Below are 22,513 nucleotides of genomic sequence, written 5' to 3'. Positions count from 1 at the left end.
TTCCTCGCGGTGGATATTCTTTCGAATGTTCCTTGTGGCTCAAACCCTAAACCCTAATGGTTTGGGTGTATGGCAGCAAGGACGGGCTTCGCGAGGAGGGCTTTCTTCAATGCGGCGCAGCGCCGGCCCGCCGCCGGCCCGCGGCCGCCTCCGCCATTGGGATTCGCCGCTCCCAGGCGGGGCAGCCTCGCCAATCGAATGAATTCGCCAGTGTAAGTTCCAATCCAGGGTGAAATTTCTCCTTTCCCGCATTTGGATGAGGTCTCAATGCTGCATTTTTTGGTTTCTTTTCTTCTGTGAATTCTTGTTGCTCTTGTTCTCTCTCATCTTGCGGCAATGGTAAGCTTGTTTCGTTAGTTGATTAGTGGTCTCGTTTTTCCTGAATCGTTTGGTTTTCTTCATGCTTGGTTCGTGTTTTGGTCGATTTTTCTATCAGCGCAGCGTTGCATGCATTGTTTGATAAATCTTGTTTATGGTCATCGAATCGCAACTCTCACACAAGGATTTTTTTTTTCTTGGCTAATGCAGGCTGCGGCGAGAGGTTTCCACAATGCTCCCGTTCCATTCCGCCACCGCGAAAGCGTGGCTGGTGTCGAGGATATCTGATATTCCAGTCGACGCGGGAGTGTTTAGAACGGTCCTCAAGATGTTCCAGGTGGAAGAATGTAGTGCTTAAATCGGCTACAACACACAAAAAAAAGAAGGAAAAATCGCGAAGAAAAACGAGAAAAAAGAATCAGGAACGAAGAACATTGCTGCTAATTAAATTGATGGAATTGCTTATTGCCGCTTGGCTTGACGGCATATTCGGTGACGGGGGGGAATGTTCTGTCAGGTCTCCCCCAAACCCTAAACCCTGCATGAGAGGGAGGATATGGCTGCAAGAAGTGCTGGACGATTCGCGAGGGCGGCGTTCGCCAATGCCGCCTCCGCTGCGCGCTCCGCCCGGCCTCAGGCGCCGCCGCTCTTTCGCGCCCGCGCGCCTCAGCGCAATCCCTTGGGCGGCGTTCGTTCTTCGGGGTAAATTTGCTTCCTCTTGCATGTTTTTCTTTGTTTTGGGTGGCTCTTATTGTTCTCTGGTTAAGTTCTTTCATTGTTGTTCGAAGATCTGTTTATTTTTTCTTTGTTTGCTCGGGTTGTGTTTTTCTTCCTGAAAGGAAATCTCTTTCCTTTTTTTTGTTTGCATTTGTTTTCCTTTAGTAAGAAGATCTAATTTTTAACTCTTCTTTCCGGCGTGCTTGCTTGCAAAATCTTGATCTCTCAAACAATTGGACTGACTATAGCATTTTGTTTTGGGTCTTATTGTTTCCGGGTTAAGTTTTTACATCGTTTCTTTGTGTGCTCGAGTTGTGTGACGATACATGGGTTTCTTTCGAAAGGTCTTTTGTTTATATTTATGTTTTCGTTGTGAGTTCTATTTGGAAGCTGCATTTTTATTTTTATTTTCCTTCTTTTGCTGTGCATAAGGTGGTCTAATTTTTAGCTCTTCTTTCCGAGGATTGCTGATGTGCTCACGTGCAAAATTTGATGATCTCTCAAACAGTTCCGTAGTTTGGAAGGGGTCTTATTGTTTGCTGGGTTTGAGTTTTTCATCTATTTTTTTCTTTGTTTGGTTTTTTTTTTCCTGAAGACGGTACATGAGTTTCCTACCAAATGTCTTTCTATGTTTCGCTGTGAGTTTTCTATTTGGACGCTGCACTTTTTTTTTTCGTTGTTGTGCGTAAGAAGATCGCGTTTCTTTCGGAGGATTGTTGACGTGCTCGCTTGCAAAGTTTGACGATTTCTCAAACGATTGTGTAGTTTGGAATGAGTATAAGTTTTTCTTCCATGAAACGAGAACGATCACTCTAACTTGAAACCATTTCCCTTCTTTGATTGCAGACTCTTGCGACGGGAGATTGTGAGCATGCTACCGATGCACACCGCGACCGCCAAGGCGTGGCTCGTGTCGCGGATCTCCGAGGTCCCCGGTGATGCAGGTGTGTTCACTACCTTGCCTGGGTTGCTTAGGTGGGTACTGACAAGAGGAAACCATCCAACCATTCTTCAGAGTCTCTTTGCGTTTCTTCCCTGGATGGCTTACTAAATGTTTCGCTAGGTGCTTATCTAAAATGGCTATGGTTACGTCTTAAGAGCCGGAGATTCGTTTCCCGCGAGACACACCAAGAACACACTCAAGTTTTTGAAGTTTCTATTGATCCGCCGCGAGATCTCTCTCCGTCCAAATTGTTCTTCCAAAAGGTAGAGCTCCCAGATCTCTCCCGGTTTGAAGTTCTTCGTTGACGCACTGTGGAGGCAAAGAGACAAGAAAAGCTTGTTTTTTAGAGACCGACTTTCTATTGTTTTTTTTTCTCGCATTGCTTCTTTCCAGCAAAGGCCATCGAATAAATTTTATTCTCTACTCATTCCAGCAAAGCGATTTTTAGGATAATCACTTTGTTTAATTCTAAAAAGATCCAAGCCAACTACGTGATCTCCTTGAAAGTCATTCTTGTGGGGAAGGAAGAATATTTTCTCTTTACAATGTCAGTGAACGGCCTGGATCGTTCTCAGATGGACGGCCACGATCGCCGCTCATAGCTGGCATTGGTCCGGCCTTCACAGTTTTTTCACTGTAGGGTTTATCGTGGCGCCATCGAAGAGGAAAGTTGTGGCGAGAGGGAGGGGCTTAGATCCTGGCGCTGGCGTAATTTTGTGAATCTGGAGTGATTTTTTCGTGCTAGAATCCGGCATTCAGCGCTTTCTTGTGTAAATTTTGCTGGTTTCGTAGAGATCGGTGTGCGTGCTCGTGTATATAGATTCTTTTCCTCTTTCTCGACAGGGATTTTAGAGACCGTGATTCATACTTGCACTGTTTTTTGATCGCAAGCTTGGATTTCATTCGCGTTTTTGTTCCCTTGCTCCGGTTTTTCTTAGAAGCTTGCACGAAGCAAGCCCCTTGCACGGAGGAGCAGCGAGAGATTTCTACTATCATTGTTTTACATAGTTGTGTGTTCTTCTGATTCATCATGGGAAACGCTCAACGCAAAGAGAAGGATGACGGCCACCACAGAACGTCCAAGGCGGCCTCCAAAGTCGCCACAAAGATCAAAGTAACTTCGATCTATCGTGGTGGTCTGGATTTCTCATTTGTTTTGGATCTGATCTTGCAGGAGACTGGCAAGAAGTTAATCCACGACGAACCAAAAGATGACTTTGAGACCATCCAGAAGGAGGAAATCAAAGGAATGGATGAGCACGAAGAGGAGGGCCAAGAGGAGGAGGTTTTTCATGATCTTGTCCAGCAACTAGACGGGTTTTCGATGCCTGTGAAGTCGAGTCCATCTCGTCGATCGCCAGATTCGTCAGAGAGATCTTCACTTCCCTTGTCTTCCAATGGAGAGAGTAGCAGTGAAGGTAAAGGTAAACAACCGAGTTTCTTGTTTGATCTTATCCAACTCTACTGGGATTTTCTCGTGCAGCAAGATATCTGGGAGGACTCAAGACCGTCGTGGAGGATTTCTATAAGCCTGAGAACGATATCAATAAAGAGGTACTCTTGTCCATAGAGCTGCGAAGTATTAATTGCTGACCATATCACCCAACAGCGTGAGATTCCTGGAAAAGCTGAGGAGTCTCCAGTTGGAATGTCTAGAGTTGAAGCGGTAAGATGATGTTCTCCAATATCGCATGCCTTTTCTTGAGCTGTTTAGAGTTTCCAGGAACCCGAAAGTCCTCAAGGTCAGGAAGTCTTTCATGATTTACCCCAACAAGTGGTACTTCCCCCGGAGAGCTTTTCTAAAGTTCCAGCGGCTGACGCGCCCTTGAGCACCGATGATTCAAGCAATGATCCCAAACACGATCAAAGTCCACTATCTGAAGCGATGGCAATTGATTCTCCCGCTGTTGTCTCCGAGGCTCTGAAAGATGTTCCGCCTGAGGCTCCAACGTCTGATGACTCGCCAGTTATGACAGAAGACACCAAAGCTACTGAAGATACTGGACAGGATACTAGAAAACACGAAACTACGGATGAAAACAAGGAAGCCGTCAGTGATCGAGGTATCGACGACCAACTTAGTCCAGCGGCGGAGATCGATGCCAAAGAAGCCGCTCTTCAAGGTGGCGGCGTTTCACCCGATGTCATGGACAAAGAAAACGTTCCTCAAGCCAGGTCGGAGTTAGAAGACTTGACAGATAAACCATCAGAGGAGAAGGAAGTACCCGAATCATTACCTTCGGATGAAGCTCCCGTAGATTCGACGGTGGGAGTTGAAGGCAAGGCTGCTGCTGCGGACGAAAAAGTACCACAGAACATCGAAACCGGAGGGACAGTGGAAGGAAATGTTGACGAGCCTGAAGACCATGTAGCTACTGCTCCAGAGACAACGGAAGCCAAGCGCGAGAATGTAGCAGAAAGTGGAGAAAGTGAAGTTAAAGCTGAAGATGTCGATCAACCCGAACAGATGCCGGAAACCCACATCGAGGCCGAGGTCGAAGAAACCGAACCGAAAGCGGAGGAAACTCTGGCGGCAGAGACAGTCGACAAAGTGCCTGAAAGCAAAGATAATCAAGGGAAAACGGAAGAAGTTCCTACTCAAGCCGAAGAGTTCGAGGCTGCTACACCAGAAACCATGCATGAAACCGACAATGTGTCTAGCGGTGACAAAGAACTGCAAATGGACGAAGCTCCTCCTCAAGTTGAGGAAAAAGTGGACAGCGAGAGTGCTGCTCAGGCCGAAATTGTGCCGCCAATGGAAGAAAAAACGGAAGAAATTCCAACTGAAGAAGAGACGCCACAGGTTGAAGATAGCAAGATTGAGGTTGAGTCAAAGGATCGTGAAGAACCTGTGAGCGAGGAAACCAATTTGGACAGTGCCGGTGCTGCGAAAGAAGAAGCAGCTCCAGTGAGCTTGCCGGAGGAAACAGGTGCTAAAGCGGCTGCTTCTACTACTCAGCCTGTTGAGAGTGAGGAAAGTTCTGCGTTAGAAGACACGACAGTGGCTCTTGACGCTACACCGTCTGAAGAGGCTGTGCTAAGTGAAGAAGGAGGCGTCGAGCCTCCTCCAGAAACGGCTGGAGCTCAAGGACCTGATACTTTGGAGGTCAAGGAAGAGGATACTCTCGAACCAAACGAAGAGTCTAGAGAAGTTGCACCGGAAACTTTTAATATTCCTGCGACAACGGCACCTGATATCACGGAGAACTCCGAGGTTACGAGCTCCGCTCCTGACGTCGAAACTGAAGTTTCACCCGATGCAACAGTTGACGACGCTGCTCCAACCGTGGAAGCTGTTTCAGATGAGAAGGCTGGGGCTGAACTTGACAGGAAAGAGGACACGGGAGTTGAAACAAGTGTTGAAGCAGCGCCAACTGCCGAGACGCAGGAAGAAACTGGTGAAGAAACTGAACGAACGAAATCACTAGCAGATGAGCCTCAAGTTGAAGCTGCGGAAGAACCTGAGTATCAAGTTCTTGAAGCCAAAGCTGAGCCTCCTAGCGTGGTTGAAGAGAGCACTGATCAACCAGTGACTTTGGCTGAAGAACCAGCATCAACTGATCGTGATCTGCAAGAACCAACCATCGAGACAATGGAACCAGCCGAGGTTGAAGAACCAGCTCTTGGGACGCCAGAGACAACGACAGTGGAAGAACCAGCCGAGGATGAGTTGGAGACTATGGATGACGCTATTGGTAAAGAGGATGCAACAGCATCTGAGCCAGGTTTGGAGGAACCTGTTGAAGGAAAATCAGAAGAACCAGCATCAACTGATCGTGATCTGCAAGAACCAACCATCGGGACAATGGAACCAGCCGAGGTTGAAGATGAGACGCCAGAGACGGAGAAACCGCCCGAGGTTGAAGAACCAGCTCTTGGGACGACAGTGGAAGAACCAGCCGAGGATGAGTTGGAGACTATGGATGACGCTATTGGTAAAGAGGACGCAACAATATCTGAGCCAGCTTTGGAGGAACCTGTTGAAGGAAAAGCAGAAGAACCAGCATCAACGGATCGTGATCTGCAAGAACTAACCATCGGGACGATGGAACCAGCCGAGGTTGAAGATGGGACGCCAGAGACGGAGAAACCGGCCGAGGATAAGCTGGATACTACTACGTCAACTACGGATGACGCTATTGGTAAAGAGGAAGCAGCAGCCTCTGAGCCAGCTTTAGAGGAAACTGTTGAAGCAAAAACGGAAGAACAAGAACCAACTATGGAAACAGCCGAGGTTGAACAACCAGCTCTTGGGACGCCAAAGACGACGACTGCGGAGGAACCAGCCGAGGTTGAAGAACGAGCTCTTGAGCCGCCAGAGACGACGACTGTGGAGGAACCAGCCGAGGTTGAAGAACGAGCTCTTGGGACGCCAGAGACGACGACTGTGGAGGAACCAGCCGAGGCTGAAAAACCAGCTCTTGGGACGCCAGAGACAACGACTGTGGAGGATCCAGCCGAGGGTAAGTTGAAGGAACCTGCTGATGGTGAAGCTTCGCAAGAGCCGGTGGAGACATCCCCCGTGGACGAACCAGCTCACGAGCCTGCTGAAGTTTTAGAACAAAATTTGAAGGAACTCGTGACTGAGGAACCATCAACTGCTAAGCTGGAGGAAGGTGAAGCTTTGGAAGAGCCAGCGGAGGCACCTGTCGTGGATGAACCAGCTCCTACTCGAGATGAACCTGTCGAAGTTCCAGAACAAGATTTGAAGGAACCGGGGGTTGAAACAGTTCCAACGACGAGCGAGGAGGAACCATCTGCTAATGTGGAGGAGCCTGCTGAAGTTGAAGCTTCATATCCTGTCAAAGTTCCGGAACAGCATTTAGAGGATGAAATAGCTCCAACCACGAGCAAGGAGGAACCATCAGCTAAGTTGGAGGAGGCTCCTGAAGAGCCAGTAAAGTCACCCGTCGTGGACGAACCAGCTCCTACTCAAGATGAACCTGTTGAAGTTCCAGGACAACATCCAGAAGAACTGGTGACGGAAACAGTTCAAGCAACACGTGAGGAGGAGCCTGCCGAAGTCGAAACTTTGGAGGAGCCCGTTGAGACATCCCCCGTGGATGAACAAGCTGCTATGCCAGTCGAAGTCCCGGAACAACATGCAAAGGATGAGACTAGTGAGAAAGAACCATCTTCTATGGCGGAGGAAGCCACAGCTTTGGACGAGCCAGTTGTGGATGAACCAGCTTCTGCTCTAGGTGAGGCAGTCGAAGTTCCAGAGCAACATGCAGAGGATGAGACCACGAGCAAGAGGGAACCATTGGTGGTGGAGGAACCTGCTGAAGTCACAGCTTCGGACGCAGTTCTGGATCAACCAGCTTCTACGCTAGATGCTGAGCCAGTCGAACTTCCAAAACAACATGCAGAGGATGAGACTGTTCAAACGACTCGTGAGAAGGAACCACCTTCTATGGCCGACGAGCAAGTTGTGGATGAACCAGCTTCTGCTCTAGGTGAGGCAGTCGAAGTTCCAGAGCAACATGCAGAGGATGAAACTACGAAGGAACCATTGGAACCGGTGGAAGTTACAGCTTCGGATGAGTCAGTTGTGAATCAACCAGATCCAGAGCCAGTCGAAGTTCCAGAAGAACATGCAGAGGATGAGACTATTGAAACAACGAGTGAGAAGGAACCATCTTCTTTGGTGGTGGAACCCGTTGAAGTCACAGCTTCGGACGAGCCAGTTGTGGATCAACCAGCTTCTACTCTAGATGCAAAGCCAGTTGAAGTTCCAGTCGAAGTTCCGGAACAACTTGCAGAGGACGAGACCGTTGCGAGTGAGAAGGAATCATCTTCTGTGGTGGCGGACGAGCCAGTTGTGGATCAACCAGATGCTGAGCCGGTCGAAGTTCCAGAACAACTTGCAAAGGATGAAACGACAAGTGAGAAGGAACCATCTTCGACTGTTGAAACAAGTGAGAAGGAACCATCTTCTGTGGTGGCCGACGAGCCAGTTGTGGATCAACCAGCTTCACATCTAGATGCTGAGCCAGTCGAAGTTCCGGAACAACTTGCAAAGGATGAAACGACAAGTGAGAAGGAACCATCTTCTGTGGTGGCAGACGAGCCAGTTGTGGATCAACCGGCTTCTACTCTAGATGCTGAGCCAGTTGAAGTTCAAGAACAACATGCAGAGGACCAGACTGTTGAGACGACGAGTGAGAAGGAACCATCTTCTGTGGTGGCAGACGAGCCGGTTGTGGATCAACCAGCTTCGCATCTAGATGTTGAGCCAGTTGAAGTTTTGGAGCAACTTGCAGAGGATGAAACGACGAGTGAGAAGGAACCATCATCTGTGGTGGCGGATGAGCCGGTTGTGGATCAACCAGCTTCTACTCTAGATGCTGAACCAGTCGAAGTTCCAGAGCAACATGCAAAGGATCAAACGAGTGAGAAAGAACCATCTTCCGTGGAGGAGCCTGTTGAAGTTCACCAGCCAGTTGCGGATGAACCAGCTCCTACTCCAAATGAGCCAGGCGAACTTCCAGAACAACAAGCAGTTCCTGAAACGGTTCAAACGACAAGCGAGGAGGAAGCAGCTGCTAAGTTAGAGGAACCTGCTGAAGACACAGCTTCAGAAGAGCCACTTCTTGAGACGCCAGCTGTGGATGAACCAGCTAATGAGCCTGTTGAAGTTCTGAAACAGGCTGAAGAGGAAACAGTTGCTCAAACACCAAGTGAGGAACCACAACCAGCTGTGACTGTGGAAGAGCCCGGGGAACAAGAAGCAGACGAAAGAGCTCTTGAAACACAGGAACCAGTAACGAGCAAGGACGAGCTCGATCCAGCGGTCGTGATGGATGATCCAGTGGAGGTTCCTGAAAAACAAGTAGACGAACCAGCCAGTGAGACACAGGAGCAAGCTGAAAGAACTAGTTTGGATGAACCAGCTGCAGAATTAACCAGTGTGGATGAGCCAGTTCCTGCAATGGTGGAGCCTTCTGAAGGAACTCCTGTGACACAAGAAGCAGTCCAAACTACGAAGCCGGACGAACTAAAACAGGAGATTCCGGAAAAGCACGAGACAACCAACAATGAAACACAGGAACTGGAAGCAAAGGAACCGGCTGCCACGACGGAAGATGACAAAACTCTTGAAACAGAGGCAGCAGCTCAAGCAGATGAACCAATGGAGGAGCCTGCAGAGAAACACGTAGAGGACGACACACAGGAACTGGCTGATCAAACGACTGGTCTGAACAAACCAGCTACTGAAATGGACAAGCCTGCTGAAGCACAGGAGGAGGAAAGAGCTCTAGAGATACAAGAGCCAGAACAAGCTGTTACAATTCCTCCACATGAACCAGCTGAGGAGAAGCTCGTTGGAACTGCAGAAGAGAATGCTGCTGGAGTTGTGGAGACGCCTGGAGAACCCAAGGAAGTGTCGCATCAAAATGTGGATGAAACAACAGCCGAGAGTTCCAAATCTCCCACGGAAGAGTCTATTGAAACACCAAGCACAGAAGAACAACCAGCTTCGGTAGAGGAGGAAAAAGTTGGCGAACAAGTTATATTCCCAGAAGGTGGCGAGAGCACAGACGCTGCATCAATAGAAGAATCAAATCCTACTACAAACATTGAAGCGGCGGTGGAAGACCCAGCGGAAACTCCCGAAGCTGACATCAAGCCACTGGAAGAACTTGATGCACCAAGCCTGGAAGTAGCCGGATCTGAAGAAGCTGGAACCGGAGACCGTGCAATGCCGGAAAGCCAGCCACTCATCACAGGTGATCCCGCCAAGGTTGAAACCGTGGAACCCGAACCAATCCCTGGCGAAACCGAGACAGCACCAAGCCTCGAGGAGACTCCACTGAATGCCGCGGAACACGAACCAGTTGAGGAGCCAGAGCAGATTGAAACCACTCCGAAAGACAACGAAGTACTAGCGGCCCTAGAGCCGGGACAAGCTGACGAGAATCCAGTCGTGGAAACAGCGCCAGATGAGGTTGAGAATGCACCAGCAGATACTACACTAGAACAAAGTACACCAGAACAAAGTGTGGATCAAACAACACTAGTTGACCTTGGCGAGAAGTCAACGGAGGAAGTAAACGCACCAAGTTTGGACGATGAACCACAAGCGACCGAGGTGGAGAATTCAGCAGCAGTAGCAGAAGACGTTCCTACCAAGAAAGAAGAAGAGAGTACAATGTCAACGGCTGCTGACCCTGAAAAAGTGGAAGAGCTGACGTCAAACCCAAAGTCAATTGCAGAGGAAGCAAACCATGAGACGCACGAGGATGAGATGCCAGCAGAACCTGAAACCGAAACCGAACGTGAAAGCAAAACCGAAACTGAAACTACGAAAGAATCTCAGGAAGACAAGCCCGTTGACTTTGTTGAACCAGCCCATCACGAAACAACCTCGGAAACAAAACTATCAGATGAAACAGCAAAAGTAGAAGCAAGCAGTTGATCGCATGACAAAACACAGAGCCAATATGAAATAACTGAAAAACGCGAAACAGCTCTCTCTACGGAGAGCTCATGGTTTGGATAAGAAGCTCTGTACATACAGTTATATAGTATAAAGAAAATTGTGTTTGGTTGATAAGCTCTGTATATTATTCTCGCCGATGTGGTGGGAAGGAATATAAATGCTAGCTTGCATGCAACCAAAGAACTATTCTAAAGATCATTGTCAGCTTGGACAGCTTTATGTCGGTGTGAATATCTTTTAGAATTTGGATTCCAATCTTTGCCACCTTTTGGATTGCCCACATCATCCTCCATTTAAACTTCTCCACCTAGTGGCCAGGAAAAAAGAGAAAAGAATGACTGGACAGCTAGCTCTGTGTGGCCCATGCCAGGGTGGAGGACAGTTTGGACGGTGCCGACCAAAAAGAAAGGTGATGTGGATAGATGCTGGGCCATGTGGACCTGACACGCAAGCATTTTCCCGCCCAATTTTTTTGATCCGATTCCTTTCTGGAAGGAATATTGTAGGAGACAAGACGTTGGCGGTGTATGTGGATATATGATGAGATTTTAGGGCGATTATTTCTTCTCAGTGGATCTAGATAGGTTTTCCTTGGCGCCTGGCGAGCGATCGATCGAGTTTCGGTTCGATCTTTGCGATCCCGGGCTTGATTTTTGGAGCAGAGGCGGAATCTGTTCTTTCATTGGAGGATCGATCGATCCGTGGTGCTGTTTTTGATCGAATACCTCTGCCATGGGCCTAGATGATGCGGAAGTAAATAGCGACGCGATCCAGGTATGGCTTAGAGATCTTTAGCATAAGATTTTAGTGGCAAGATTTTGATTTTTCTATCGCATTCTTCTCGTAGGCTGCCGAAGAGAGCATCGCCATCGAAGGCTTAGCTTTAGAAAGCAAGAGTGAGAATAGTTCTTTGAGCGGCGTTAGTTTTTTGGATAAGGAGAAGAGTGGAGTAGACAGTGATCAGAGTAAAAAGGACTTAAGCGTTAGATCTGGAGAAAAAGAATCAAAGCCTGTCGAAGATGGTAAGTCTGAGGAAGAGAATCCGGCGGCTGTTTTAGTGGAACCTCTGGACGAGAAGAAACTTGTGGATAAAGTCGAAGAAAATGGTGGTCAAGCGTTAATTGCAAGTAAAGATGACGGAGAAGGAGCTGAGATGAACCCAGTCGAGGAACCTGCTCCAGTCGAGCACGGGGTACAAGAGGTTGTGAAAGATCGTGTCGACGAAGACAAGGCAAGTTCACAAACGGACGTAGCAAGCGAAGATCTTGATGGTAAGGTTCTTCTCGAAGATCAGACTCTTGGAAGTAAGCTAGAAGCCGAGGATCGAGTAGCAGAGGTAACGAAAAATGGGAGTGGACAAGAGTCACTGGAAGAAACAGATCCACAGCAAAGCAAGGATCAACTCAAGTTAGACGAACCAAGTCTGGCCGAGGTTGATAATTCAGCGAAAACTGAAGAGGAAAGCGGATCAGTCGTCGGGGAATCTGAGAACAGGAACACTTCTGATGAAAGTTTTCACGATAGTGGAAAAGGTGGCATCGAAGTTGGAACAAGCGAACAAGCAGCACCTCGTGCAGAAAGTGATGCCCAGATCCCTGACGAAGAGAAGTCCCCTGGAAGTCATTTGGAACATCAGATCGAGGAACAGAGTAGTCAACATGAGAATGAAACAGTAGCCGAAGGGACATCGTCATTGGAAGTGGGAGGTAATCCGGAGAACTCGAGTGCGAAAGAAGAAGTTGGAGCAGCAGCTGATGTTGATACTTTGGCCTCGATTCCAGCGACAAGCGACGGAAGTGATTTGCAAGAAAAGTCGGACATGGTTGAAGAAGCAGTAACTGTTGATGCAGCAAGAAACTCTGGAGATCATGGCCAAGAAGATTCAGCGACTGAAGGCACAGCAGGAGATGACATCGTGGATACGGTAGCTGAAATAACAGAGGATATTGAGCGTCAAAGCTTGCCTGATGGGGAACGCGAGCTTACTGTTCCTGATGAAGATGTTAAGGTGGAAGCGATGGAGGAAAGTGGAGCCAGGAACACTGAGAAGGAACAAGGGAATAATGACGAAACGAATGACAAAACACTCTCGGACGCGGTAGAAACTTCTTTAGAAACAGTTTCTGAAGAAGTTACTCCGCATGAAAACGACGCTAGCAACGAGGAAAAGAAAACAGAGGATGGTACAGGAACGAGTGTTGAGACACCAGCAGTCGTTGCAGGCACGGAGGAAACGGAACCAGTGGACGATGGAGTTAAGGAAACAGTGTCTGATCAGACTGCCATCGCTGACGAGAAGGAAACAACATCCGATAGTAAAGAACAGGTCGAGGAAACTGACGTGCAAGCATCTTTAGAAACACCAAAGGAGATGGAAGCAGCCGATCATGAAAATAGTACTAAGGAAACAATGCCTAGTGACTTGGAGACTTCTATAGAAACACTGGTGGTGGATGAAGTTGCAGCCGATCACGAAGGAAATACTGTGCTTGGCGAAACAGTGACAGAAAATAAGGAGCTGGTTGATGAAGAGGAAACAGTGGCTGGCCAGGAAAACACTTTCTCAGAAACAGTAAAGGCACCAAAGGTGGTGGAGGAGATTCCGGAAACAACAAACGATGTAAAAGCTGAAGAGACAGTGGCTGGCGAGCTGGATACTTCTGTAGAGACACAAGAACCGTCTCAACCGAACGAAACAGCTATGGACGAGCCAGTTGAAGTGATGGAGCAGGAAATAGCTCTTGAAACACACAAACCAGCTGTAGCAACGGGCGGGGATGAAGAAGCTGCTACAACTTTTCCAGAAGAACGAGCTGAGGAGGAGCTTGTTGAAGCTCCGGAAGAGAAAGTTGTTGAACCTGTGGAGACATCTGCAGAAGCCACTCATCAAAATGTGGATGAGACAACAGCCGAGACTTCCAAACCTCCCAGGGAAGAGTTGACCGAAACACCAAGCACCGAAGAACAACCAGCTTCTACAGAGGAGGAAAAAGTCGACGAACAAGTTATATTTCCAGAGGCTGGCGACAGCACAGACGCTGCGTTGATAGACGAGTTAAATTCTATTACAAGCATCGGAGCGCCAGTGGAAACTCCCGAAGCTGACATCAAGCCGCTGGAGGAACTTGTTGAAGCACCAACACTGGAAGTAGCCAGATCGGAAGAAGGTGGAAACGGAGACAGCGCAATCCCTGAAAGCGAGCCACTCATCACAGGTGATCCCGCCAAGGTTGAAACCGTGGAACCCGAACCAATCCCTGCTGAAACCAAGCCACTCATCTCAGGTGATCCCGCCAAGGCTGAAACCGTTGAACCCGAACCAATTCCTGCCGAAACCGAGCCACTCGTCACAGGTGATACCACCAAGGTCGAAACCGTGGAACTCGAACCAATTCCTGCCGAAACCGAGCCACAACCAAGCCTCGAAGAGACTTCACTGAATGCCGAGGCAGAGAGGATTGAAACCACGCTGGAAGACAGTGAAATATCGCCGGCCGTAGAGCCAAGACAAGCTGATGAGAATCCAGTCGAGGAAGCAACGCCAGACGAGGCCGAGAAAGCAGCCGATCTTATGCAAGCACCAGCAGAGAGTACACCAGAACAAAGTGTGGATCAAACAACGCCAGTTGACAAGTCAACGGAGGAAGTAAACGCACCTGTGGAGGAAGAACCAAAACCGACCGAGGTGGAGAATCCAACAGCAGAAGAAGATGTTCCAGCGAAGGAAAAAGAAGCAACGCCCGCTGACCCTGAGGAGGCAAAAGTTGACGAACAACCTATAGCCCCAGAAGAACTTACAACAATCGGAGCGCCAGTTCAAACTCCCGAAGCTGATATCAACCCGTTGGAGCAGGCTACAAAAGTGGAAGCTGGATCGGAAGAAGCTGGAACCGGAGAAGCAGCAAGCGAGCCACTTACTACAGAAGAACCCGCTGAAGTAGAGACTACGGAACGAAGCCCTGTCGAAGTCGAGCCATCACCAAGCCTCGAAGAGACATCATTGAATGCTGAGGAACAACAATCAGAGGAGGAATCAATGACCGTCCAGCAGGAACAAACTGATGCGAGTCCAGTTGAGAAAACGATCCCAAACGAGGAGAAACCACTCGATCCTGTGGAAGCGGCCACAGAGTGTATATCAACTTCTGAGACGGCAGATGAAGAGAAGGTCGAGGAAACAGTGCCTAGCCAGGTAGAAGATCTCTCAGAAATAGCAGCTGCCACAAACGAGGACGAGACAGCCGATGTTGTAGTAAAAATGGAAGCAACAGGCCAGGTGGAAACTTCTCTAGAAGCACCGATGGAGAAGATTCAGGGAACAGCAGACAATGACGTGAAGATCAAGGAGACAGCAGCTGCTTTAGAGACGAGTAATCAAATCGAGGAGGACGTCGCCAGCACTGAGGAAAAGGAAGCATTGGACGATGAAATGAAAATGGAGGCCGAGACGACTAAGGTGATTGGAGTAGTTCCCGAGGAAAAGGAAGTAGCAGCCGATGAAGCGAAAATCGAGGAAACGGTACCGAGCGAGGACGCTTCTAAGGTGATGGAGCAGATTGAAGCCGTCGAGTCAGCGAATGATGAAGGCGTGACTGGAAACACAGTGCCTGACCAGATGGAAACTACTGCAGAAACACCAGAAGTAGCAAGGGAGATTGAACTAGTCCCTGCGACGGCAACAAATGAAGCAGACACGGATGAATCTACGTCGGAAATGATATTAGAGAAGCAGGAAACCAAGGACCGTGAAGAGCCAGCAGCAGAACAACTTGAGGTGGAGTCACGGGACCTCGTAATAAACAGTGAGCTGAATAGCGACGAAGAATCACAAGTGGAGGAGCTTCAGCTGGAAGACAGGGTCGAAGCAGCAGGAAACGCAGACAACGAAGCACCAGTAGCAGACTCTGAACAACTGGAAAGCAGGCCCTTGAAGAACACCACAATCGAAGAGAAAGATGAGAAGGCTGGAGATCTCAATAATCCCGAAAAGCCAGCAGAGGCTCAGGAAATCGATGATGCGCAGAGCGAGGATAAAGTTGGGGAAAGCAAAGAGAAGGTCGATGAAAACGCGAGAATTGAGGAAGCAGGGTCGGAGATTACTGGTGCAGCAGCAGCCGTTGACAGTAGACACAATGAGGACGTTGCAACAACACCAGAGAGTGTCACTAAGGAGATCCCAGATCAAGCATTGAGTGCAGCATCGGACGAAGCAGATGCTGCGTCGCTAGGAAACGAAAAGCCTGGTGAGGAGCAGGGAACATCATCGCAAATGGCTGACAACAGGGAAGTGGAAAAAGAGGATGAAGCTGCAGTGGAATCAACAACAGGGACGGAAGAACGAGCTGATGAGCTGGTCGATGTGGCAGAAGATCCAGAAAGTAAAGTGCAAGCCAAAGAAGAGCTGGCTGACAAATCTGGGATACTCGAGGAAGCTGTTCCAGACGGAAGCGCAACTGTTAGTGAGGAACAACTAGCAACAGAACCGATGGTGGAGATAGACGCCGCAGAGGAATCTGGAAGCAAAAGTGTCGAAGAAAAGACGAGCAGTGGAGATCACGAAGTAGACGCAGGCGAGGATCATGGAACTGATCAAGTATCTGCTGCACCAGAGTCTGATGCTCAAGACAAGAAAGAAGCGGCTGAAGAAACACCACGCGAGGCTGAGCAAGTCCACGAAGCAGAGAATGAGACCACATTGCACGGACAAGACCAAGTTGACGGGACACCAACCGAAGACAAGGCTGATCAGGAAGTCGAAAGTTCCAACGTTGAAGATGCAGTACCTCTAGACAAAATCGAGGGCGACGAACTAGCTGCCGGATCATCGGAAGAAACAAAAGATACCGTTGCTGACAAGAGAACCGAAGACGAACTACCAACGATGACAACAGAAGAAAGCGGGACAACTTTGGACGATGACGCCAAATCCAAAGTTGAGGCTGACGAAGGCAGAGATGCACAAATTGAGAAGCTGGAGGACTCTGGAGTTACCGAAGACCATAGCATCCAGGAAAGTAAGGATACAGACGAAGGCAGTGCTGTGGAAGTTGAACCAGCAACAGATGAAAGTGTGGTCACTAAGCAAGCAGGAGAACAGTTGGATGGAGCTGAGGATCAAGCAGCAATAGACGCAGATGGCAAAGAGACGACTAGAAACGATCAAGCGTCTGCTGGCGAACTGGTTTTGGAAAGTCAAGGGCTATTAAAGACAGATGAGGCTGACAGAGGACTTGAGCTTCAAGATGGAATTGAGAACACAGCTGCTGAAGAAGTCGGAGAGAAACCACACGAGGAGATTACGCTGCAAAGTGAAGCTGATGATAAAGGGGGAGAAGACTTGCCGTCGACAGTCCAAGATGTCGAGGGAGCTATCGAAGCCAGGGAGGACAAGGCAGTCGAAGGTGGTGACGAAGCAATCCAAAATCCAGTGGAAGGTCGGACTGAAGAAGGCGAGCAAGATATTAGAGACACCGAGGAGTCAACAAATCTGATTGAACACGAACCTTTGAAAGACGAAGCCGTGGACAGGAATGTTCCAGCTGCTGGCGACGACGAAGAAAAGGTGCAAGAAACAGTGAGCAGTGAAGAAACTCAGGCTAAGATCGCAGAAAACTCGGAGATGGAAGCAACTGACAAACGCGAGGAAAGATTTCAAGTAGCAGAAGATCAAGATCCAAGCGGAGAGAAAGAGAAAGAAACAACAGTTCTCCAAACGGATGCTCTTTCCACGAGCACTCAGACAGCAGAAGACATAATTCCAGACAGAGAAGAGATCCACGATGAAGCTCAAGTAGCCGAAGATATAATTCCGGACAAGGAAGAGGTGCACGACGAAACTCAAGTAGCCGAAGATATAATTCTGGACAAGGACGAGGTGCACAAGGAAACTCTTATTCCGGACATGGAAGAGGTGCACAACGAAACTCAAGTAGCAGGAGATACAATTCCGGACAAGGAGGAGGTGCACGACGAAACTCAAGTAGCAGAAGGTATAAGTCCGGACAAGGAAGAATTTCACGACGCAGATGTCACCTTTCCGGACCAAGAAGCGGGCAAAGATGAAGAAGCAACAGTTGAAGAAACAATAGTATCTGCGGACGAAGAGAAAGAAGCGGCGGTAGCTGCTGGTGAAGGAACTCATCCAGCAGAGAATCGCGAGGATCAGAAGGCTAAGGAGCTCGAAACAACAAGCATCGTCCACGAGAACGACAAGGAAGAAGCAACAACACCAGCCGAAGACAAAGGCGACATTGCTCTAGACGAAGCAGCTCTCATTACTGCCGAAGACGATGGAACTCAGCTCGCAGAAACTCAGGAGGAAGACAAAGAGAAAGCAGTACCAGAAGTTTCCACACCAGGCGAAGACAAAGATCTCATTGTTCCAGACGAAGCAGCTCCCATCACTGCCAAAGACGAAGGAACTCAAGAGGAAGAGAAAGAGAAAGAAGCTGAAAGAGTACCAGAAGATTTCACACCAGCCAAAGACAAAGCTATCACTGCTCCAGATGACGCAGCTCCCATCACTGTCGAAGACGAGCTAGCAGACGCTCAGAAGGAAGACAAAGAGCAAGTCGAGGAAACGACTCCCACCAGCGAGGAAGAGAGTCCGCTGCTACAAGAGGATCCAAAAGCCGCTAGCAAAACCGAAAAACCAGCAGTAATCAGCGAAGGAGAAGAACCTGGAGTAGCCACGAAGGCGATAGACATCGATGATCTTACGACCCCTCCAGCAGCAGAAACTAAACAAGAGAGCTCGCCACCACCGGCAAGCATCAGCATCGCGTCGGCCTTGAAGAGCATTGTGGCAGCGTTGTCCACAAAGCCTTCCAAGAAGAAGAGGCTGAGACTAAAAAAGGAGCTGGCCAAGGAGCTGCAAGCATGAGAGCAAGGATGTTACTACACTTAGATTTGTTTGAGAAATAAAAGCACGTTATTCCAAATTCACAAAAGAGTCCTTTAGTCTAAGCACTGCCAAGTAGCTGCCGCAACACATAGTGCAAGATTCCACCGTGATTAAAGTAAGTCTTCTCAACCTGTGCATAGCCAAGTGTAAAGCCAAAGATCAAAACTCCACTAGCAAAAAGAAAAAAAAGAAAAGTTTTCATACCTCCGTATCAAAGCGAAGTGTGCAAGTAAACTCCTTCCCCGTGTTGGTCTTCACAAGCACGTCCTGCCCGGGCTTGATCTCCTCGATCGTGGATGGCAGCTCGATGGTGAAGGTTTCATGTCCAGTAAGACCAAGCGATTCTGCGTCTTCGCCATTCTTGTAGCACAGAGGGATGATGCTCATTCCAACAAGGTTGCTCCGGTGAATTCTCTCGAAACTCTTAGAGATGACAGCTTTCACTCCCTGCCAACAAAGCGATTCATGACTTTATCATGACTTTAGCTTGAAAACTTAATTGGTCTAACCTGAAGGAAGGGCCCTTTGGCTGCCCAATCTCGTGAACTGCCACTGCCATATTCTGCTCCGGCAAGAACCACCATCTCCTTTCCTTCGTCTTTATATTTCTGCAAAGGAAACCTCAGTTCTCTTAAAGACATGAAATAGAAGAAATACCTGCGCCACATCGAAAACCCAGTGACATTCCCCAGAAGGAAGATGGACGGTTTTTGGTCCCACTTCACCTTTGAGCAGCTTATTCACAATTCTGATGTTTGCGAACGTTCCACGAACCATAACCTCGTCATTTCCACGTCGGCTGCCGTAAGAGTTGAAGTCTTTCCTCTCGACGCCTCTTTCCATCAAATATCTGGCAGCCGGACTGTCTTTGTGGATGCTCCCGGCTGGTGAAATATGATCGGTAGTGATACTGTCCCCGAGATTTAGCAAAACGGCTGCGTCGTGAACGCCATGAACACCGGGTGGATCTCGAGTCATGGTCTTGAAAAATGGCGGCTCGTGAATGTACGTTGATTTAGGATCCCATGAGTAGAGATCTCCAGTAGGAGCAGGCAAGTCATTCCACATAGTATTGCCCTTCGTGATGGATTCGTATGTAGACTTGAACATTTCGGGCAACACAGAAGCTTCTGCAACCTGGAAGTGAACGAGTTTTAAGAAAACAGATGAAAGTGATTCACAATACATACTTTTGCGACTTCTTCCGACGTTGGCCAAATGTCTCTCAAGAAAACTTGTTTCCCAGAGTGGCCAACACCGATGGGTTCCTTCTCAAAGTCGATGTTTACCTGCAAAGAAAATCATAAAAACACGGTTGTGCTGAAAACAAAGGCTTACCGTTCCTGCTAATGCATAAGCTACAACCAGAGGAGGAGAAGCCAAATAGTTGGCCCGCGTTAAGGGATGCACCCGTCCTTCGAAATTCCTATTTCCCGATAAGACCGCTGCAGCAACAATATCTGTTGACAGAGGACAGTAAGTAACAAGAGGAAATGCAGAGAGCTACGTACCATTATCCGCTATCGCTGTAGCCACAGCCTCATGCAGCTCGCCAGAGTTTCCAATGCAGGTAGTGCACCCATATCCCACAACACTAAATCCTTGCATATCAAGGTACTTCAAAAGACCACTGCAGTACTTACATGTGGTTCAGAATACAGGCATGCGGCAATGAAACAATTACCTTTTTATAAGGTACTTCGTAACAACGCCTGAACCAGGAGCAAGACTTGTTTTTATCCAGGGACGAACCTGCTTATAAAACTAAGTTAACCATCTAGAGAACATATTGATGGCATACCTCGAGTCCCAGTTCCGTTGCCTTCTTGGCAACTAGTCCAGCTCCAAGCATCACGTAGGGATTGGATGTATTCGTGCAGCTTGTAATCGCTGCAATGACGACATCCCCATGTCTTAGCTCTGCCGGCTTCCCTTCGTATGTAAATTGAGCGGTCTTGTGCTGAAGATCCTTCGGAATGTTAAAGCCTTTGAAGCCAACTTTATTGTCTAGGCAGGCCTGCCAATCAGCCTTCATGTCCTTAAGAGAAACCCGATCATGCGGACTAACAGAAAAGTTGGATGTTAGAGAAGGAGCGAGCCATCAAAAATCGACAAAAGCTAACCGTTTAGGTCCAGAAATGCAGGGTTCAACGCTTCCCAAATCGAGCTCTAGATATGCTGAATAGACCGTCTCAGGTTGTTTCTACGCGAATAATAAAAAACTGTTAGGCAAATTTCTATAGTATCTTGTTACCTGAGAATAGTCCACAAACATATCATTTGCACGCAAATAAGCTTCGACCATTTTCACCTGTATTATTATACTAAATCATAAGGTTTTATTTTAGAAATGTATAAAGTTACCTTCTCTGCATCACGGCCTGTCAAGCTTAAATAATTTAAGGTCATCTGATCGACAGGGAAAAATCCCATAGTAGCACCATATTCCGGTGACATGTTAGCAATAGTTGCTCGGTCAGCTAGTGAAAGGCAGCTGACACCCTCGCCTGAAATAAAAGGAAAACGTTAGGAGTATAAAACTCAAGTAGATACAGACCGTAAAACTCGACAAACTTCCCAACCACACCATGTTTCCTCAACATTTGCGTTACAGTAAGGACCAGATCTGTTGCAGTGACTCCAGCCTGAAGTTTGCCTACTAGCTTAAACCCCACGACTTCCGGAAGAACCATGCTCATTGGCTGTAACAAAAATGGATGAATTTGAAAAATCCGGATAGATGTTGCAAAATCCTGAATCAAAATACCTGTCCAAGCATTGTTGCCTCCGCTTCGATTCCTCCAACTCCCCATCCGGCAACTCCAAGTCCGTCTATCATGGTGGTGTGCGAATCAGTACCAACCAAGCTATCCGGATAAAGAAAGCCATCTCTGTTGAACACTACTCGAGCGAGATACTCCAGATTCACCTGACAATAATGACAAATGTAAACTTCCAGATTTAAAAACTGGGCTCATACCTGATGGACAATACCAGAACCAGGAGGAACCACCAGCATGTTTTTGAAGGCAACTGATCCCCACTTCAGAAACGCAAACCTTTCCTTGTTGCGATTAAACTCAAACTGCATGTTGCTCGCGACAGCATTAGCCGAGCGAGCGACATCGACTTGTACGGAGTGATCAATCACGAGGTCGACAGGTATCTAAAAGCAAGAACCAAGATTTAAAATACTTTCCTCATGAGAAGAAAGAACAAAGGTTTTACCAAAGGATTGATTTTTGTGGGATCGCCACCGAGCCTCTTCATAGCATCCCGCATTGCAGCTAGATCCACCAGAGCTGGTACACCAGTGAAATCCTGAAGGAAAAAGAAAAAAACAAATACACAAGAGTTGGAACAAGTCACATCACAATTGTTTGATTCTTAGCTTCCAAACCTGGAGGATAACTCGAGCAGGCTTGAAAGGAATTTCCACTAGTTTTGGAGCAGTGTTAACCCAGTCGGCAATTTTCTCTACATCGTCCTTTGTAACCTGGAAGTTGTCACAGTTTCGAATGGCCGATTCCAGCAAAATCTTGATCGAGTAAGGCAGCTTCTCTGTGCAATCGAACGAAAAAGAGAGAAAATTTGAGACAGATCAAATCAAGAGAGAACACCAGCATACCAATTCGTGGATCATGCAAGTCTGGAAGGCTGTAATATTTCCCATACTCCCCACCGTCGTCCTTGGACAAGGAAGTGAGAATACTCTCGAATGGATGCCCCGACACTGCCAAATTTCGCGTCAGAGGAGAAATTTCCAGACATCGCGCTCACCCATTGCGATCTCCTGTCGCTGCCGCAAAGCGATCGAGGCGCGGAAGTGCACGGATCGGACGCGATGGAAGCAGCTCAGCCGGGGAGGCGAAAGGCCTGAATCTGCATTGAAATCGATATCGCGAGGTTGCTATTGCGAGAGATGACCTTTCCGGACGATTGGAGCTGCCAGACAGAGATTCCAAGCAGCTGCGAGCATAGAATGCGCGGCCCTAGAACGATCCGAGCGGTCGATCTATAAACCCTAGAGTCAATTTGCCACGGCTTGTGTGCTCCACGTGGTCGAGAGATGGAGAATTTACCATCTACCACCGCATTGACGGCCACGATCGCTGGTAAATAAGCTCCGTCGGGCTAGGGAAAGCCGTACCCTTTGGTTTTATTCCTAAATGTAGGAAGCAAATATCCA

At 48.1% G+C, this 22,513-nt stretch overlaps 3 protein-coding genes across 11 annotated transcripts; 2 read left to right on the top strand and 1 right to left on the bottom strand.

Moving 5' to 3' along the window:
• The first annotated feature begins 49 nt into the window (after positions 1–49).
• LOC112350075 (protein NUCLEAR FUSION DEFECTIVE 6, chloroplastic/mitochondrial-like) lies at positions 50–2,410 on the top strand. 5 transcript variants are annotated; one of them, XM_024685648.1, is made up of 4 exons: positions 50–212; positions 529–1,020; positions 1,882–1,979; positions 2,134–2,410. In XM_024685648.1, the coding sequence occupies exons 2-4, from the start codon at positions 875–877 to the stop codon at positions 2,184–2,186; spliced, it is 297 nt and encodes a 98-aa protein (XP_024541416.1). In that variant the 5' UTR covers positions 50–212; positions 529–874; the 3' UTR covers positions 2,187–2,410. The 5 variants fall into 5 exon arrangements, with proteins under 5 accessions (XP_024541416.1, XP_024541415.1, XP_024541414.1 ...); XM_024685647.1 differs by having other exon boundaries at positions 1,882–2,010; positions 2,099–2,410; XM_024685646.1 differs by having other exon boundaries at positions 51–212; positions 1,882–2,010.
• Positions 2,411–2,614: 204 nt separating this feature from the next.
• Positions 2,615–18,365, top strand: LOC112350033 (titin-like). 5 transcript variants are annotated; one of them, XM_024685469.1, is made up of 7 exons: positions 2,615–3,092; positions 3,153–3,402; positions 3,462–3,532; positions 3,588–3,644; positions 3,702–7,152; positions 7,408–9,375; positions 13,313–18,365. In XM_024685469.1, the coding sequence occupies exons 1-7, from the start codon at positions 3,009–3,011 to the stop codon at positions 18,301–18,303; spliced, it is 10,872 nt and encodes a 3,623-aa protein (XP_024541237.1). In that variant the 5' UTR covers positions 2,615–3,008; the 3' UTR covers positions 18,304–18,365. The 5 variants fall into 5 exon arrangements, with proteins under 5 accessions (XP_024541237.1, XP_024541235.1, XP_024541236.1 ...); XM_024685467.1 differs by having other exon boundaries at positions 3,702–7,871; positions 7,905–9,375; XM_024685468.1 differs by having other exon boundaries at positions 3,702–8,147; positions 8,265–9,375.
• LOC9656310 (putative aconitate hydratase, cytoplasmic) lies at positions 18,303–22,377 on the bottom strand. The gene is made up of 20 exons (XM_024685473.1): positions 22,252–22,377; positions 22,105–22,206; positions 21,953–22,057; positions 21,725–21,885; positions 21,553–21,645; positions 21,305–21,490; positions 21,092–21,253; positions 20,882–21,026; positions 20,689–20,831; positions 20,579–20,635; positions 20,448–20,527; positions 20,126–20,387; positions 20,009–20,076; positions 19,836–19,954; positions 19,663–19,784; positions 19,515–19,613; positions 18,982–19,461; positions 18,834–18,932; positions 18,529–18,771; positions 18,303–18,454 (listed from the first exon to the last, which is right to left on the bottom strand). The coding sequence occupies exons 1-20, from the start codon at positions 22,301–22,303 to the stop codon at positions 18,383–18,385; spliced, it is 2,850 nt and encodes a 949-aa protein (XP_024541241.1). The 5' UTR covers positions 22,304–22,377; the 3' UTR covers positions 18,303–18,382.
• Positions 22,378–22,513: the final 136 nt, after the last annotated feature.

The sequence above is a fragment of the Selaginella moellendorffii genome, unplaced genomic scaffold, assembly GCF_000143415.4.
Source record: "Selaginella moellendorffii unplaced genomic scaffold, v1.0 SELMOscaffold_45, whole genome shotgun sequence".
In the NCBI taxonomy this organism is placed as follows: domain Eukaryota; kingdom Viridiplantae; phylum Streptophyta; class Lycopodiopsida; order Selaginellales; family Selaginellaceae; genus Selaginella; species Selaginella moellendorffii.
Note: the sequence above shows the minus strand (reverse complement) of the source record. Positions and strands in the feature narration are given on the sequence as shown.